We start from the raw sequence: 18,368 nt of genomic DNA on the forward strand, positions 1-18,368 counted from the left end.
TGCAATTCACTCTCCCTCTCTATCCTCCCCTCTGGCCTGACTCACTCTGCTGGTCACACACTTGATGACTTGATCTCCTCTGGCCTCCCTCTCCCTATTACCCTCACCACTCCTTTCTCATGGAGTGATCACTACCTCCTATCCTCCCATGCTACCATCTCCTCCCCTCAAGGCAAGCCTACCACAAGACTGCCATCCACCTTCTTAGACATTTGACCTATGCAGCGTGTCAGTCGAGGCTTTCGCCGCCACCTTCTCTCCCCGCCCCACCACCGCAGGCTGACACAGCCCTGGCCCTGCTCTATTCCTCTATTTCTGCTACTGTTGATGCTCTAGCCCCTCTCATGAGGATCTGCTTGAAGTCCAAAGCCCAGTGCAACTCTTGGTATGACTCTGACCTAGCTACACTTAAACATAAGTGTAGGGTGGCTGAGAGGAAGTGGAGGGCTTCTTGTTCATCCTCTGACAAACTGGCCTGCCGTCTGCTCCAAAGCAATACCGACTCTCTGTGCGCACCAAGAAGAGAGTCCACATTCAAGCCCAAGTCCCTGCGGCATCTAACAACTCGGTTGAACTCTTTAAAATCTGTAAGGAGCTGGCCAACCCTTCTTCAGTCTCCACCCCTCCTCTAGCCTCGTAGAATCTTTGCAATGCCCTTTCCTCTCACTTTATCTCTAAAACCCAGGACATCTTGTCCACCCTCTTGTTTGCTCCCCCTCTCCTCCCCCCTCCTCTCTGCCTGCTGAAACTCTTTCAGCTACCCCCACCCTATTTCCACCCTGTTCCTCTTTTCTCCCCTGATGAGGTAGCTAGACAAATCTGATCTATGAAAGCCTAATCAAAACAGGTTCATCCCTGCTCCTCTATAACCATTAAGGACCACATTGAAACCCTTGCTCTGAACCTTGCCAATTTCTGCAACCTCTGCTTTGCCTCTGTCTCTTTCCCCTCCCTTCTGAATCACTCCCTGGTGCATCCTCTCCTTAAGAAACCTACAGCTGGTCCTCCTTGTCCGGCCAACTATCGTCCTATTTCCATTACTCCCTTTTTGGGTAAACTCCTTAAAAAGCTGGCCATCTCTCCGTTTAACCTTCATTCTGATTCTGTCGGTTCTCTCTATGACCACCAATCTAGCTTCAGATCTTCAAAAAGCATGGAAAGTGCTCTCATGAACATCCGTGAAGATCTGCTCTCCAACCTTGACTCTAACATTCCCTCTGTCCTCATCCTACTTGATCTCTCCTCTGCTTTCGACACGGTCAACCACACCACCCTGCTCAAACGTCTCCGTGACAACTTGGGTATCATCGACCAGACTCTGGCTTGACTGACCTCGTTCCTCTCTGATCAACCCTCCCAGGTACAACTTGGGTCCTTACTATCTTCTATCTCCCTTTCTACCTGTGGTGTTCCCCAGGGGTCTAACCTCTCGCACTGGCTTTTCAACCAATACCTGGCAACTCTCGCCTAATGCATCTCCATTTTCTGCTATAGTTATGCTGATGACACCCAACTCATTTTTAGGCTTCCTTCAGCCATCTCCTCCCTTTCCCTCATCTCTGATTGCCTAATCACCATTCAAAATTGTTGTGCCGCCAACAATCTTTGTCTAAATGCCAACAAGACTGAGATCCTCCTAATTGGTACACTCTCTGGCTGGCCTCCCTTGGCCCTCCTCCTACCCCTCTCTGTGAGGCCAAGCACCTTGGGGTCATATTTGACTCCACACTCACTTTCTCCGCACACATCTCTGACATCTCTAACAAGTCAAACTTCTTACTGCACCTTCTCAGAGGTACTCTGCCTTTCCTCTCCTTCCCTCAGAAGCTTATTGTCTCCCAAGCTCTGGTTCTCCCTAGGTTGGACTAATGTAACAGCCTCTTTCTAAATCTACCTGCCTCCACTCTCTGCCCTTTACGACTAATCCAGAACAGAACTGCAAGATTTGACCTTGGCCTCAAGCCCTGGAATTGTATCTCTCCAGCTCTTAAATCCATTCATTGGCTCCAAGTGGATGCAAGGATTACATTTTAAACCCTCTGCATTGTCCATAAGGCTGTCTGGAGCCTGTGTCCAAAATACCTTCAACTATCCCTCAGTAAATATCTCCCCTCTTGAGCCCTTCGCTCCTCTACTTCCAACTCCCTCAGGGTCAGTCGTTTTTCAAAGAAATGTGCTGGGGGTAGATCCCTGTCTTTGGCTGGGTCCTCCCTTTGGAACAGCCTCTCTGCCACCCTGAAACTTAAAGAGAACCACCTCTGGTTCCGGAAGCACCTCAAGACCTTCCTCTTTGCTTCTGCCTTTGCTCCTCTTCTCCCCTGCTGATCTGTTATCTCTCTCGGCACTGTGCACCTGGCCACCCTCTGTCCTTTGGGCCCGGTACCTGTTCACCCTGCCACCCTCCTGCACTGCCTCTGGGCCTCCCCTTTCACTTGCAGTCTGTATCTGTACCTGTACAGTCTCCAACCCACTTCTCTTCTGCACTCATCAGATATACCGTATCTGCTTACCCTAGCACTTGCTGGCTGCACTTCCACATTTATTTATTTATTTATTTATTTATCCATTTATTTATTTATTATGCTCTCTCCTTTGTTGCGCTCTTTCCACCTCTCCCCCTTTCCATGCACTTACCCTCTTTTCCCTTTCCCAAGCACTTGCTCGTTCTCAGTGTCACTGGGCCTAGTATGATGGTTGTTTTTTTAATCATTTTTGTCCTTCTCCCCTGTTCCCCTTCCTTTGCCTCGTCGCGCTCTGAAACACTTGTGTACGAGTACGATATAAATAAAACATTGTTTTATTTAATTCATTTGATTTCATTAACAGAATGCCTCTGCGTTGTGTTACTGAACAGGTGCACTCTTTTCTGAATCACCATCCTGTTGGAGCACTCAAGCATGATGAATATCTCTTCTGTTGAAATTACGTATTTGAAATCTTCACCTATGCAGATCTGCTGTTTTACTTTATGTTTTAAATGCAGCACCTGTTTCCCTGTTTTAATGTCAAAGATCTTAGGTGATGGCCTAAAACACAACAGAAACATGCCAACTGTGCACTGTACACACTGTGGCGATTCACTAGGTGTTGTCACTTTTCTCCAGGAGGGAAGCCTTTCCCATGAGGCTAAGGAGGTGAGACTGCTACCCAATATCTGTCATGGGCCTGCCTCCCTGGTGCTTATGGAACAGGTGGAGGCTTTGCCACCATTAGATTGTTCCATTGCATTGTTCACGCCGCCCCGCTCATCGGGCTAGTCTTTTTATCTTCCTCTTACTCATGGGTACTTAGCCCCGCATCTTACTTTCATTTTTGCGTTGCAACCCCGTCGCTACCTAGCTTTGGGTTCTGATGATAGTTTTCCTCTTTTGACTACCGCACCTGCTACCCGTTACTTTGCAGTGACTTGCAAGGTCCCTTGCTCTCTTTTTCCCTTCCTCTGCTTTGTTTTTCGCTCTGTTCCTCTGCAGGTTATGACTTTATTTTCTCTTGCGTCCTGTTTGCGGCTCTGTAATCCTGCTGTGTGCCGTATCCTGTGGCATACGATTGTCTTTCTTTTCCGCTCTTTCCTTTTCCTTTCCTGTTCCTACTTCTATGGTCCTCTACAGCTTTCTGTTGGTTCAAGGATCTCTCCCTCTTCCTGGACAATCTGGATTCCTTCTGGATTGTGATTTCCTTGTCCTCAGAGTCTCTACTGTGCACCTTCGCCGAGATTCTTGGACTCTGACCGTGCAGATTAACGAAAGTCTCCTGCGGCATCGCACGTCACTACATCAGACTACAATATACCACCCGCTCCAACAAGAGTTTTTTTTAGCTACAAGCTTTTTCCTCTCACTCCGGTGTTCTCGGGGGGGATCCATTGTCTGCCCTATTTTATACGCCGACATTGTGGCTTCCATCCGTGGAAGGCCATATCTCTTCACCAAGAAGAAGCCGAATTGGAGAAAGATGAGCAAGAAACCACAGTCTTCAACTGAATAATCAGGTTAGGAGGAAGGGGATACAACAGTGCTTATTGACTTAGAAGCTGATATAACTGACATACCTGACAATATCCCACCTTTGGGTGGTTTTCTGTTGGAGGACCTTCTGGGAAGGGATTCCCTCCGAGGGTGAAGGATGACTATCAAGGGTATAGCTCTAATGAGAACATCAGAGCCCCACACACTCTAGCCGCTCCTTCTTCTGCTAACCTGTTTGTAGAGACTAGGGCCCTCATTACAACTCAGGCGTTAAGGGTTAACGCCACCGTTAACCCTTAACACCTGATTCTGATTTTAACGCCTGCTTTTAGCAGGCGTTAAAATCCATGGCGCTAACCCGCCATGGTGCTAATTACGCCGCCGTAATTTACAGCGGCGTAATTAGCGCCTTCCCCACTCCCATTATGCCCTATGGGGCAAAAATGGGAATGGGGAAGGGAAAATGGGAAATGGGGATTTACCGCCCCACTCACCTTGGAATGGGGCGGTAAATCCACCATCCACCATGGTGTAAACAGAGTTTACACCATGGTGGTAAATTGGTGCACTTAGCACCAAGGTTGTAATGACCTCCTAGATCTATGAACTGTTATAAGGCAGATTAACTCAAGGATTTGGAAACTACTGAGATAAAGGAGAACCTCAGTAAAATAGGTAATCCAAATAATGGAACGAGTTTGGACACAAGAAAAATGAAGAGCAATACCAAGAAGGAACTGCAGTTGTATAGATTTCTGCAGAAGTGTGGTTCCTCCTATGCCATAAAAAAGAAAGAAGGACTGCCTATCAGAGACACACAACCAACCAGTACAAGAGACTGTGAAGCCCGGGAGGTAGGAAGGAGATGCAGAGAAGGCTGAGATGGAGCTAGAGCAGTCCACTCTATGAGTCAAGAGGACAACAGGACTTCTTTGCTAAATGGCATCCAGACGGTAAAGGGAGGCTGGCAGACAGTGATGGGAATGCAATAGGAAGCATCCGTACAGTCGTTACAAGGGCTGTGTAGGAGATCTGTGAGGAAAAAGTACTGAATTAAGAAGAAGCTCGCCCAGCACACAGAGTAGGAGAACAATCGCAAGAAGAACCGGTCACGCATTCCCATGAACAGGCAAGGTAAGGGGAGAGGAATGCAGACCGGTAGGGGCTGGAAGAAATGGGAGTCAAAAACCCAGACTGGGACCTAAACCAAGAGCGTGATATGAGTCATCAGTACGCAGAGATCCTGTGACACAAGGAGGATAATCACTTTGGTGATTTTGAAGCTGAGCGCTCATGCAGGCAAACTGCTATTGTATCAAACTTGGCAAAGTGGTGATGAATCCATTGATCAGGCGTCCTTGCTAAGAGGCTGAACTGGCAGATTAGATTAAAAAGCCAGTGAGGAGCTCCAACCGGCACAAAAGCACCTGGCCCACAGTTAAATCCTGTTGATTTTTCTGCACATAGTGTGTCTTTTGTCCCCTTTGATGTGGTCTACCCTGTTGAGGAAGTGGGAATACTGTACCATTTTCTCTACTAAGGTTAGCTTTTTGTAATTGGTTTTAGGTACCTGTCTTATTGAGTGAACCCTTCAATCTGCTAGAAAAGTGAAGAGCAAGAATTGGAATTGCTATTAAGTTTGAAGACATGTATCAAACTTGGCAAAGTGGTGATGAATCCATTGATCAGGCGTCCTTGCTAAGAGGCTGAACTGGCAGATTAGATTAAAAAGCCAGTGAGGAGCTCCTGTTTTTTCTAAGACCTCTCTGGTCTGTGCTTAGATAAACTTGTCGACTGCAGCAAAGTACCTTTGAGCCAGGTTGGGTTTATCAATTCATCTCCATCCTGGTGACTGCGGGTCCTGAGCCTTTGAGCCGGGGGGAAGTTCAACCTATAGGCCACTAGGCGACTGTGGGCCAGGTGCTTTTGTGCCGGTTGGAAGACCTAGCTAGAGCCAACTAGGTAACTGCCGGCCTGGTGCCTTTGAGCCGGTTGGAAGAACTAGCTAAAAGCCAACAAGGTGACTGTGGGCCTTGAGCCTGTTGGAAGTTTACCACTCCTCTTAATTAGGGGACCGTGAGCTGGCTGTATACCTTGAACCAGTTAGAGACAGCCCACGCTCCGTAAATATAAAAAAAGTGTCCTTCATTAGGAGGATAGTCCATCTCCCACATAGTACCTAAGAGCGCTTATCCAGTTATCTTTAGAGATACTTAGTAATGTCTTGATTATATTATTTTAGGAGTGGGCTCTTGGATGATGATTTAAGAGTCCCTGAAATTGATGTACCTGTGTTGCTTATCAACTGACAAAAGACTTTCTTCTCTGGGCTAAAGGGCTCATCCATCCCAGAAGGATCATCAGATGGAGCAAACTTGTCCATCAACTTAAAAGGAGCAACTGACACAATCTACGAGTTGCTGATCCACCTACTAACATCTCAAGAATGAAACTACTATTAACGGAAGGTCTTGAATTCGCCTTAACAGCTAGCACTATGAAAAAAACAATAACAAATGTCTTCCCCAAAAGGAAATGTCATAGTGCGGGTGACTTAGACATGTGTGAAGACGAAGATCAAAAGGCTGATTGTGCTTCGACTAGACATGTGGGGGACAATAGAAAGGATGGATATAGAAAGTAGGACTATATCACAATGACATCCATCCCCATAGCTTTAGGCCTAGCATTTAGCCCAATACAGACACAAGGAGGCTCAGGGACAAATAACTTGGTGAATGAGACCATAAATAGAAAGATACCAGATGGCGTGATGGCTGGGGAAGAGTCACACAAAGGGTCTAATGAGGCTACCCTGTCGGCACTACATTTTGTGCTAAACTCCTTGGTGAATATCTTTGAATCTCTAACACAGTCATGGGTGCTCCTGGGACTCACCTGGGAAGTAGGATCATGTGAAAGCTCCATGGTGGGATTAAAATCTCCATAAATGAAAACCTTCTCGCACATTTTGCAGATTTAAAATTAGACATTAAACAACAGTCAAAGGGAATGGATGAACTGCAAGGTAAATTGTCCAGTACACAAGGTGCTATTGATACATTCTCTACCTCAGTGGATTCAGTGTTGAAAGATGCCCAAAGACGGATGGGCGCATGGGGTTGGAACAGAGAAGACATTTTTCAATATCGGGAATTACATGAATTCAATGATACGCCACTCTCTGAGTCTGTTATGGAGGCAGAGTGCTGCGACCTCCCAAGGAGCAAGGAAGAGGGGGCACCCTTTCTATAGATCTAACAAAAGAAGGGCTAAGTGATCTGGTGTCTAAGCCATCCAAGATAAATGGGAAAACGAAAAGGAAGAACAATAAAAGAAATGTAGAAGGGGCTCTTATTGAACCTCCAAGTACAACCGGGATACACACAAAAAAAAAAAAAAACAGAAAACTCCAAAGGCAGAGAAATCAGCCACACTGACGTTTTTAAGATCAATTGCTATTCCAAACAACTCTGTAAGGTCTAAGTGGCCCATTATCAACAGAAAGAAAAACAGCAAAACAAAACATAACTTCACTGGATAATGGAGTTATGATGTTACAAGAAAAAGAAGGGTGGGTAGGTTGGAGTAAGGGTCTCCTTCCAAAAATTGACCTCCAAAAATCAGAGAAGGGCCAAACTAAAACACCCATTGTGGTACCAACTATGACCCCAGCAAAACCCTTAAGGAAAGAGAGACAATACAACATCCTCATTTGAGGCAGTGATGGCTCCTCGGGGGGCCAAGTATCCGGCCTATGTGGCAGCCACCAATGGTACTAGAAATGGGAAAGAGTGACAGATCATAAGGACCACAAGCTGTGGATTAAACAAGCCTCCTGAAAATACAGAAGATGGAGCCCAATACAGTGAAGCTTAGCTTCCTAGAATAAGAAGTCGACATGGCACAAACCCCTTCGCCATATACAAAATCTCGGTGAAACAAATAGATGTAAGGAAAAATGTAAAATCATTGAACAGAAGTTAAATCCTGTTGATTTTTCTGCACATAGTGTGTCTTTTGTCCCCTTTGATGTGGTCTACCCTGTTGAGGAAGTGGGAATACTGTACCATTTTCTCTACTAAGGTTAGCTTTTTGTAATTGGTTTTAGGTACCTGTCTTATTGAGTGAACCCTTCAATCTGCTAGAAAAGTGAAGAGCAAGAATTGGAATTGCTATTAAGTTTGAAGACATTTTTTCTACAGACTTTCGGTTCAGGTTTATGATTAACTGTATACCGTTCCACCCTATTGGTGATTAGGGTTTGGCTAGGTTGAATAATCAGACCCAAGATGCCCATGTAGTGATGTGTATGTCCTTTTGTGTACCCTTAGATAGATGAATCTGGTGTTTAGAGGAATGAAAAAGATCTACCTGAAGCACAAGACAAATTACTTCCCCTGAAGAATGTCCAGTTATTTGCAACATACAGGAAAGAAACTTATATAAATTGGGCTTTGTTGACATGGTGGGTAATAAGAGAAATTAAGTTGTCACTTTGTCGTTTCATCAAGCATTTTTTGGACTTGATTTTGTGAGGTGGAATACATTTATTATTGTATACTGCTATGTTGTTGTATATTTGTTTTTCAATGTGCTTTGTTTCTTGTGCTTGAATAAGAAAATGAATTAAAAAATGAAATTTTAGGAAACATTTTGTTTGCTATTGATTACACGGTACGCAGCCCATATTTGTTAAGTGGCTGTGTAAAGGTAGTTGTTATCTTAGGGTACACTAGTTTGTATTCCGGACTCACTCCTATCCATCACTATAGAGCTTCACAACAGTCTTTTTTGAGGATAAGTATGGATACAAGAGGAAATCTATCCATTCGAATCCAGACACACAAGGGAGTCAGGGTTGTATTGTGGCCCCATGCCTATTTAATCTATATCTAACAGATGTGGCCATTGGCTTGCAAGGAAAGGGTCTCTCTAGTCCAATGGTGGGAAAGGAGAGATTGAAATGGGTTGTGTATGCAGAAAACATTGAGCTGCAAGACCATACCCCCATTGGACTACAGAGACTGCTAGATGCATTCAGAGAATTTGTATGGGTTAACAATTTAAAGATAAACCCAGCATAATCTAAAATAGTATAATTTTAAATGTCTGTTAATTAGGGATTCCACCTTTACATGGGGGATGAACGGTCAAGTCATTGCTAAGGTTAAGGAGGTCGTATATTTGGGGTTTAACATCCAGTCATTTCCATCTAAGGGCTACATAGAGAGTATCTTGGAAGAGAAGCTGGTTAATCCAGGGAGCCAGATGAAGAAACTGAGTTTTCAATAGAATTATATGCCAGTAAAGTCATTCCCACTTTGATTTATGGCATAGATGTACTGCCAGCAATCATAACAATTATCTGGGAGAGGTTGGAAGGTCTATTATGGAAATGTGTTCTCTCGCTTCCGCAGTCTCACCCAGTCATTTCATTGAGGTATGATTTGGGTCTGCTCTCCCTCCAGTACCAGCTAGAGTGGAGATTAGTGTCCATGTTTAGATTGATTAGCTGCCCTCAAGTCAACACCCCCTAGGAGGACCTCCATACAGAACTAATGAAAAGGGTAACCCGTTTCTATCAGGTCTAACTGCATATTTCCATGACATTCTTATTTCCTGCGATTGTGGGGCGAGTGATCTTTGCGACAATCCTGTGTATCTTCAAAATGTATTAAAAAGAAAGGACTGGACAACAATGTATTAAAAAGAAAGGACTGGATAACAACAATCACAGAAATGAGATCCAGAAAATTGTCGCACTCTCCCTCGCTCCACGATGAACGTCCCGTTGGAAATGTAGGAAAACGACAATTCCCAGAGTTCCAGCCAAAATCAGGACTGATGACCCTTGTGTGCATGGCCATGGGAAACTTGAGAGCTCTGTTAAAGAGGTCTTTACATAGACAGGTTCCCAGCGTGAATGTGCTTTGTGTACAGTTCGCACCATTCCCAATCATAAGCGACAAAATGAAAAAGAAACAAAAACACCCAATTGTCACGTGGCTATATGGCCATTGTTCACCACATTAAAGCTCAAATTCAGCATTTGACAAACCGGTACAAATAAAGAGTTTCAATATTTCATTATATGAGGGGTCTCCCAGGAGTTGATCCAACAATGAGCAATGCCTAAAATATTATGAAGTGACTTACGGTACCATATGAGTTATGCAGTTGACTAGATATGTACATAAATCACTGATCAAGTTGTATCGTTTATCTTTTTCAGCAACAGCAATCTGCAGTTTTCTCATGAAGTGTATGGGAGGAAACCTCCCAGGTGAAGTACAAACCAAGGCTTGTGTCTGACTTTTAGAAGTGGTCATACAAAGCTTTGAGATTTCATCTCCCTTCATGAGGAAGCCTGCATGCCTCACATGCTCAGACCTCAACAATGGTACAATCTTGCAAAACTGAATATTACATTTTACATACATGTGAAATATAGACAATTTCATAATTAGGCAATTCCTCTCGCTACCAGGATGCAGTGGCAGCTGGTATTTCATGTTTTTTTTAATTGAAGTGACGTAAACTTTTCCCACAATCATGTGCGAGCAACCAAGCATAGTGAAGTAAAGGCAAACGCTTCTGTGATTTTACCATGATCATTATGTCTTTTCCCACAATATATGCACTGCTTTCCCACTGGCTCTGGCCATATATTCCCATGCTGGCCTCTTCAATATACATCGTTATTCCATATAAGAGCATACTCTTTTTGCTTTGCACATAATGCCACTAATGTTACTATAAGAAAGCATGTGGATACTAGCTCTGCAAATTTATGTAATATCTCCATGTAAGGACATACTCCTGTTGGCTTTGTCACGATAAATAGCATGCCATAATATGACAACATACCCAGACGGCTGCAGCAATGAAGCCATTATGAGCTTGTAAGAAAAATCATAATGTTGGCTTTATCCTTGATACCTAGTAGAAATACAAATTAACATAGTAAGTAAACATGTCCAGATGATGCACAAATATAGACCAGACTAGCCATGTAATAACAATGTTCATGTTTGTTTTACATTTAATGCTTTCATTAAGCAATAGACCCCAGTAGGGGGGGAATTACCACTTCAACTAATGCCCGGGTTCCATAGTTACAGGACTGAGCGAAGCAAGGGCCTTAATAAAGGCCCTGGGGCATTACCTGAAGTGGTAATGCCCACCCCTGTGAGGGTCGTGCTGTTATTAGTACCCCATCCCATAAGACCAGGGTACTAAGAGCATTTTTTTTCTGTTCCGAAATGATCCAGAGCTTCAGAACAGAAAAACAAAAATGTCACAATAATGGCTGCCCGGAAAGGAAAAACAAAGTCAGTTTTCCCTTCCCATGGTGGCCATTGAAAATGAAAATAAAAAGATAAACAAACAAAATGGCCACCATGGAAAGAGAGAAGGGACTACGAGTCCCTCCAAGTAGTCCCTTCTCTCTTTCATGGTGGCCATTCAAAAAATAGGAAAAATGTAAACAAAGAAAATGGCCACCATGGAAAAAGAGAAGGGACTATGTGTAGTCCCTTCTTCCTTTCCATGATGGCCCGTTGCAGATCGGGAGCAGAGGTGCTGTTGTCAGAAGTCTTCCCAGCGCGTCTCCTCCCGAAATGGACAAAAAGAAGGTAAGTGGGCATGATAATTGAAATGTATTTTAAGGACCACTGAGGCGTGAAGTCTATAAAGTAGTGCTGATGTTTAGAGTTGCTAGACTTCTTGCATGTAAGACCTATAGAAGGATGTCAAAATCTTTGCTCAGAATATTTATCACATTATTTCCTGCAAGCTCAAATATTCACACAATCAATACATTACAGAGAGGAAGCTCAGTGTGCCAACCAGAACACTGACTTCAGATAGTGGTGATGAAACCCCAGCAGTACCAAGATCTGGGTGTATGCTAAGGTGATAAGGTTGGTGGAAAATTTGCTGCAGAAATGAATACATGCAGATAATTACCCATAAATTAATGAGAGATGGTCAAGGTCCATGGTACCCCCAGTGCTACTGTATGTCTTAGTGCCACATGCTTCCAAACCAGGCTTTGTGGTAGCTATTATGCTGAGTGGTAGCAATGCAGTTCCCCAGAGTAGTCTATCTTGGGGAAGAGAGGCACATGTAGGGAATTCAAAATCATTGAGTTCTATTAGTGGATGAATCTTCCCTCAAATCTTTATATTTTGACATACAAACCAGTAGCCAGTGGGGGAGGGCCACCATAGGCTTGCGGGGAGGAAGTAAGGCAGCATCAGTGTCACATTGTGACATGGGAATTTGTTGTTACATGTATTTTGAAATGGTTGATGATTTTTGACAACACGTGATATACATCGAGCCAGAGAAATGTCATCCCCACTCGAGTAATGTAATTGGTCCTCTCTGATATGAGAATGTGGCAAGCAACATAACTAGAGCTTGACATATATTTTGGGGCAGGGAGCCACAAAAATCTTCAAAACACATTGAGGATGACATTGCTATGCTGGTGTGCTCGATGAGTTGGCGTGCAAAGTTAACGTGTTGACTGTTGAAGTGGAATGTTTCCAATACTTGAATTGATAGTAAGTATTAACTGTACACATTTATACTCTTGGAAAATACATATTCCATCCAAAAAAGTTCATCATCCACTCCTTTTTAAAAATTATAATGTAGACCTTCACAGGGTGAAAATGAAGTGCAAAAGTAAATGGTACGTGGTGATCCCTTGCTCAAAAACACTCTGTTTTTACCTCTTGAAGAATTTGGATAAATTAGCAAACTCTCTCTGATCCCACCTCATCGTGTGTATCCATTGTTTTCATTCAGCTTTTATATTTCTTCACTAAGTTTGTGTTTGTTTGATGTGTGCGTTTGCAGTGTTCCATATGCCACGAGAGAGCATTGTCCTTCCACTTGCCATCAAAGTAGTGTAAGCACACAATAATTCATCCTAATAAATTCATCCAATTCCAAAAACCTTTCAATACCTAGATTTTTGCCATGCTGAGGAAAGACGCTCAGTGTCAAGACCGGATTGTGAGGATCAATACCAACATGTTTGTCGCTCAAAGCATACATGATATTAGTCGCGTAACAATCTTGCTGTTTTTTTCTCACATTGCAGCACCCTGCTCAACTGTGCACAAAGTATGCGCAGATGGAACGACGTGTATTTTACAGAGTGACTTTTGTGATGGTGTACAACACTGTCCAGATGGTTCAGATGAAGAAGAAAAAACATGCGGTAAGCAATCAAAAAGTGGTATGTTCATGACATTCGTGTCAGTACAATTACACCATAGAGAACTGCATTGCAAACACAAATAGTGTTTCAAATATTGTCACGTACAATAGTGATCTATTGCATGCATATAGTATTTCATCTGCTTTGCATCTTTCATGAGCAGTTTACAAAGCTTTACACACACATCGAAGGGACATGTGTGATTGCTGCCACATAAAACAAATGTATTTTAGGACTTTCAAAACTTCATGGGGAACACATGTATGTTTCATCAGTGACGAGAAACCAAGGTAAAATTGTGCCCTGTAGTGTTCATTGTATAGGTCGAGACATCAGTAATTCAAATTATCAACATTAGTGTTTAATGCATAATCAGTAGCATAGTAACGTGCAACCATGATACCACTAAGTTGACCACTTTGCTGTCAATTAAGTCTTGCAGTTCGTTGAGTATTGGTTCAGTGAATTAACTTAATACTGATATCTGGTTTCTCTGGGTACAAAATAATGTAATGCTTACACTACTGTTCAGCTTCCAGCTTTTCAACTCCCTTATATTTGAAGAAAGAGCTTGTAGAATAAGGACAAACTAGTCCCATTTAAATTAAAAGGGTTTGTAATTTGATCGAAGTTGAATATTTGCGAGTGATCACAAAGTAGATCAGCAATTCAGAATCAGGGTTGATCCCTATTGAAGTTGCCCAGGACTTTGATAAGAAGTTCAGTAAAGGTATCTGAGGCTGACCTACGAGACCAATGGAAGAACTTGTAACAGTAAGATAAGGTAAGCAAGTGTCCAATTGATTCTTAAAAGAAACATGGGATTCTACTCTTGGAAATCGTTTTATGAATCAAACCCATGATGTATTAGTCAACCTGTGCCTTGAACGTGTCTCAAGTTGAAGAAAGGCATGCAGGCTTATTGCCCAAGAGACATGTTCCCCTCTTAGGTTTGTGCTGTGGGATGCAGTATCCAGGTGAATATAAATCAGTGACTTTGTAACATTTGAGGTCAGGTTCATCCACAGGAGAAACAGATGCAAACTCTGAGTGAGAAATGCGGAGAATCCAGGTAAATTATAAGGTTAATGAACAAAACCCACTACTAGTTGAAAATAGCATATTGAAGCTATTATGGCAATGTGTGTCTAATGCATCTGTCCTCAAATAACTTTTTCTTGTAATTATGTTCTCATGTTTAACGTACTCTAACATGTTCAGGTGTATCAATCACAGACAACACCACGTGCAAACCTGGGACACATATTTAATTTTTTTCTCTTATCACATTTTACATGGTTGCGAGTGTGACTTATAAAGGACACAGCAAAGACTGGTGTTTCAAATGCATGATTTTGTCAACCTAAACATCCAAAGTTCAGGCAACATAAAGGTATACTAAGTAATGTTAGAAAGGTTAGAAAATGTTTTTCTCCCATAGTAGTGTCAGCTTTACCAAACTTGAATTCTGTTCAGATACTCAATGGGGATTGCCAACAGGTAGTTTTGCAGCCAACATTCTCCTACAGAGAGTCTTTCAAAACACAGACTTTTTAAAAAAACCTGGGCCTCATTTACAAACATTTTTGTGTGGCGCAGTGACGTTGCGCCGTTAAAGTACACTTTGCGCCACACAAAACCCAACAACTGATTCACAGACCGGACTTTGCGCTGGCCCTTCGCAGCTTGCGCTGTGCAGGAGCACTTTATCCGCCAGAGCACAATACTCGGGAAGGGCCATTGCAAATAACTAGTTAGGGGCCGGAACATGCACAATCCCCTTTCAAGGAGAATAATGAGGAAGAACATGGGCCTGGGAAGGGAGGAAATTTGCATGCAAAAACATGCCCCATCAAGCGCTAAGGAAACCGTAATTACAGAAGATATTGCGCAAATGTCAGGAGTCCAAAGGAAAACAAACATCTCGCAATCTTACCACCACACGTTACATGTTGCAAAGCACAAAGCACAATGAAAGTTAACATATATCAGCGCAATGCAACCCCATTGAACATAGATTGCCACAATGCCGGATTCTGCATTGCTAGCACCGATACTATTATATGGAAGGTGGAGGAGGAGGATAAGGAGGAGGCCCAGAATATGCCATCCAAGAATAACTTTATTCGGGATGCCAGAAGAGAAGGTGCATGGAAGATACCACTTCCCTCCCCGTGTCATCCTTTATCTTGTCAGATGTGAGAGAATGATTTGGTAACACCCATCATGTGCTCACAGGCTGTGCCACCTCTGGTCAAAGTGCTATCGGCCTCATACTTCATGGCCACAGAATCAGTCCACCGCACCACAGCCACTATGGGGGTATAACAGAGCCCACACAATCAAAGTGCTTAAACTAGGTCCTGCGATTATCCTTGCACTTGTGGATAGGCACAATCACATGTCACACACACTGCAGGCAAGGCAGAGAGTATGCCAGGATTCTATGGATTTGCAGACTCCCCCTGGGTACTGGGAGCCATCGACTGCACCCATGTAGTACGGCAAGCCCCCAAACCCCCGAGACACTGAGCCCATATGCAGAAATAGGGAACATTAACATTCCATCCATTTGCTGGTAATCTGTGATGCCAAGGGACACATCATGCTTGTCATTGCCAATTACCTAGGATACATGTTTGACAGCTACATCTTCCTCCATTCCCTATATACCAAGCCCTTGCATCAGGAATCTTCAGATACACCAGACTGGTGGGTGAGTTTCAACTATCACACACACACAAGCAGTCACATGACACACAGAAACAAAACGAATTACAACACATGCAATTATTAACCATATACTCCTTTGCAGTGGACATTGCCTATCCGCTGTCAACATTCCTGTTGAAACTCATCAGGCATCCAGCCAACCCATGTGAGGCACCCTACAACACAGCACACATATGGTGGAGCACACATTTAGTGTGCCAAAGTCACTCTTCTGCTCAGGTGGGTATTGCTATATTCACCTCCGGTAATATGCAAGATCACTGTCGCATTTTGTGTCCTGCATAATATGGCTACACATTGTGCCACAGCAGTTGAGGGCCACAGATACAACCCATCCCCTTAGCAGGCCAACAAACACAGGAAAGGGACACACACACACAACCAAGTAGTACAAACATACTTCACATGAATACCAACCCCTGTGGAACACAAACAGTAAAGCAACATTCCTGATGGCCTTCAATGCTGCAATTGGACTAATGCAGCTTCCCATATCAACACGCTGATAATGTGCCATTTACCTGCCAAACTGTCTGTGCCCCATGACAAGTACAATGCTACCCCATCGACATCCATCACATGAAGTGCACAAACCACTGACAATACCCTCCAGGAATACCAGAAAGCAAACTAGCCAACCACAGGATACGCAAACATAAATAAAAAGGTAAGGCAACACACCCCTCTCCATCAACAGCCCTTGAGCATATCAATGGGAACAGATCAGCAACATTACACATGACACATGATAAGGACATTCGGGCCCCAACACCTGCAGCTCACCAGCAAGGCACCACATACTACATAAATCACCCACATGCAAACTTCTCAAGTGGGTATTCGACCCATGTGAATTGTGATAGTCAGGTGTTTTGCATCTCCATGCAACCTGGGCAGGGTTGGACTGGGAACAAAAAGGAGCAATGGAAATAATACTCAAACCGGACCCATATGACACTTCTACTAAAAGTACAACCCTAAACCCATGAGAACATGTGGAAACACCACTCAAAAGAGGCACACCTGATCACGGATGGGCGAATGGACATGACACGTGTATGGAGATGGCATCCAAGGCTGACATGCCAAGATAGCAAATGCAATGCCACATGAAAAATTAAGCTACTGAATTTATGTGCATGCAATTGATGGGTTCGGAGAATAACTGAACCAACTCAGGTAGATGGCAAAGTTCTGTTTTATTATCTAAAACAGGGAGTTACAACGAACAACAAACAGATGTGTGCTCTATTTCTCTCAGCAATCTTTTCACAAAACATACATTTCACACTAAAATAGGTCAGAGGTGATGTCATACTATGTGGCAAATAATGAAAAACCTACTAGTGATTGTAATTGGCTTAAGCGGAACATCTAAGTATACATTACATAGGAACTGGGGTTGTGATTGGCTGCCCACTGTCAGGTGGACAATACATACCTACGCGTAAAACATGTCATCCTTAAAATCATTAAGTACACAGTTTTCAATTGGTATTCAAACTATAAGGTCCTTCGTTATACGGGCCTCTACAATTGGTTGCCATGCTTGTGTCATGTCTGGAACATTCGGATCACTTAGCTTTACTAAAATTCATAATACCAATGTCTATCTTCTATACAATGGCAACTTGGTCTGCATTCTATTCACAACATATAGCAGCTTCTAAGGTGACTTATTCTACCTTGCGTTTCAGCATCTGTACAGTTATTGAATGGTTGATTCTCTTCTGCACTTACTGCACGTGTAATCTTCTTCTTCGTATTTAAAAGTTCACTTGACTCCTTACTATGACATTAGTTTCTGTAGGATCCATACATCCTCTTCAGCCAGTATCTTGAGACGTTTCACATGTTTCTTGTGACTACACTAGCTTCTCTCTCTGCTCCCTTTCATATTCCTTCAGGGAGTTCCTCCCTCATATTGCTGTCTCTTCAGGGATACATTCCACAGGGTTGTCTCAATGGGTATCTTCTTTCGGATATATGCTGCGGTATTGGCACAACTGCTGATGTCAAACACGGCACACTCTCAGGCTTCCAACATATAGGGAGGCAGGGGGCAGGATTTCCAGCAGAGGCATGCAACTGCTCGTCAACACTACTGCATCAGCCCTCACAACAAAAAAAACACTTGACCCTCCTGATGAAACTGACACCAAGCAGCAAGTTGCAGATGTGCAATAAGTAACCATTACAGTAACCAGTTACATTTACTATAAGTAATCCAAAAGTAACTATTGGTTTTAGCTTCCCTAGAACTAATATTAGGGGTTCCAAATTAGGTTATAGGCTTTGGTCTGTGTACCTGCAAGCATAGTGTTGTGTTTTTATAATGTCTTTATATATAATAAGATAGTTTTACTTACCTCGGATTTACTTTGGTCTGCTTGTACTTAATTAAGCCATTTATTTTTACAATACGTAGTGTG

General features: G+C 43.2%; 1 protein-coding gene across 1 annotated transcript in view; it reads left to right on the forward strand.

Moving 5' to 3' along the window:
* Positions 1 to 1,153: 1,153 nt before the first annotated feature.
* Positions 1,154 to 18,368, forward strand: part of TMPRSS15 (transmembrane serine protease 15) — a 1,663,368-nt gene continuing 1,646,153 nt past the window's right edge. Inside the window, 2 exon segments of the mRNA XM_069636234.1 lie at positions 1,154 to 1,301; positions 13,084 to 13,203. Coding sequence (XP_069492335.1) covers positions 1,154 to 1,301; positions 13,084 to 13,203 — 268 coding nt within the window.

The sequence above is a fragment of the Ambystoma mexicanum genome, chromosome 7p, assembly GCF_040938575.1.
Source record: "Ambystoma mexicanum isolate Mex_15411 chromosome 7p, UKY_AmexF1_1, whole genome shotgun sequence".
NCBI classification, from domain to species: Eukaryota; Metazoa; Chordata; class Amphibia; order Caudata; family Ambystomatidae; genus Ambystoma; species Ambystoma mexicanum.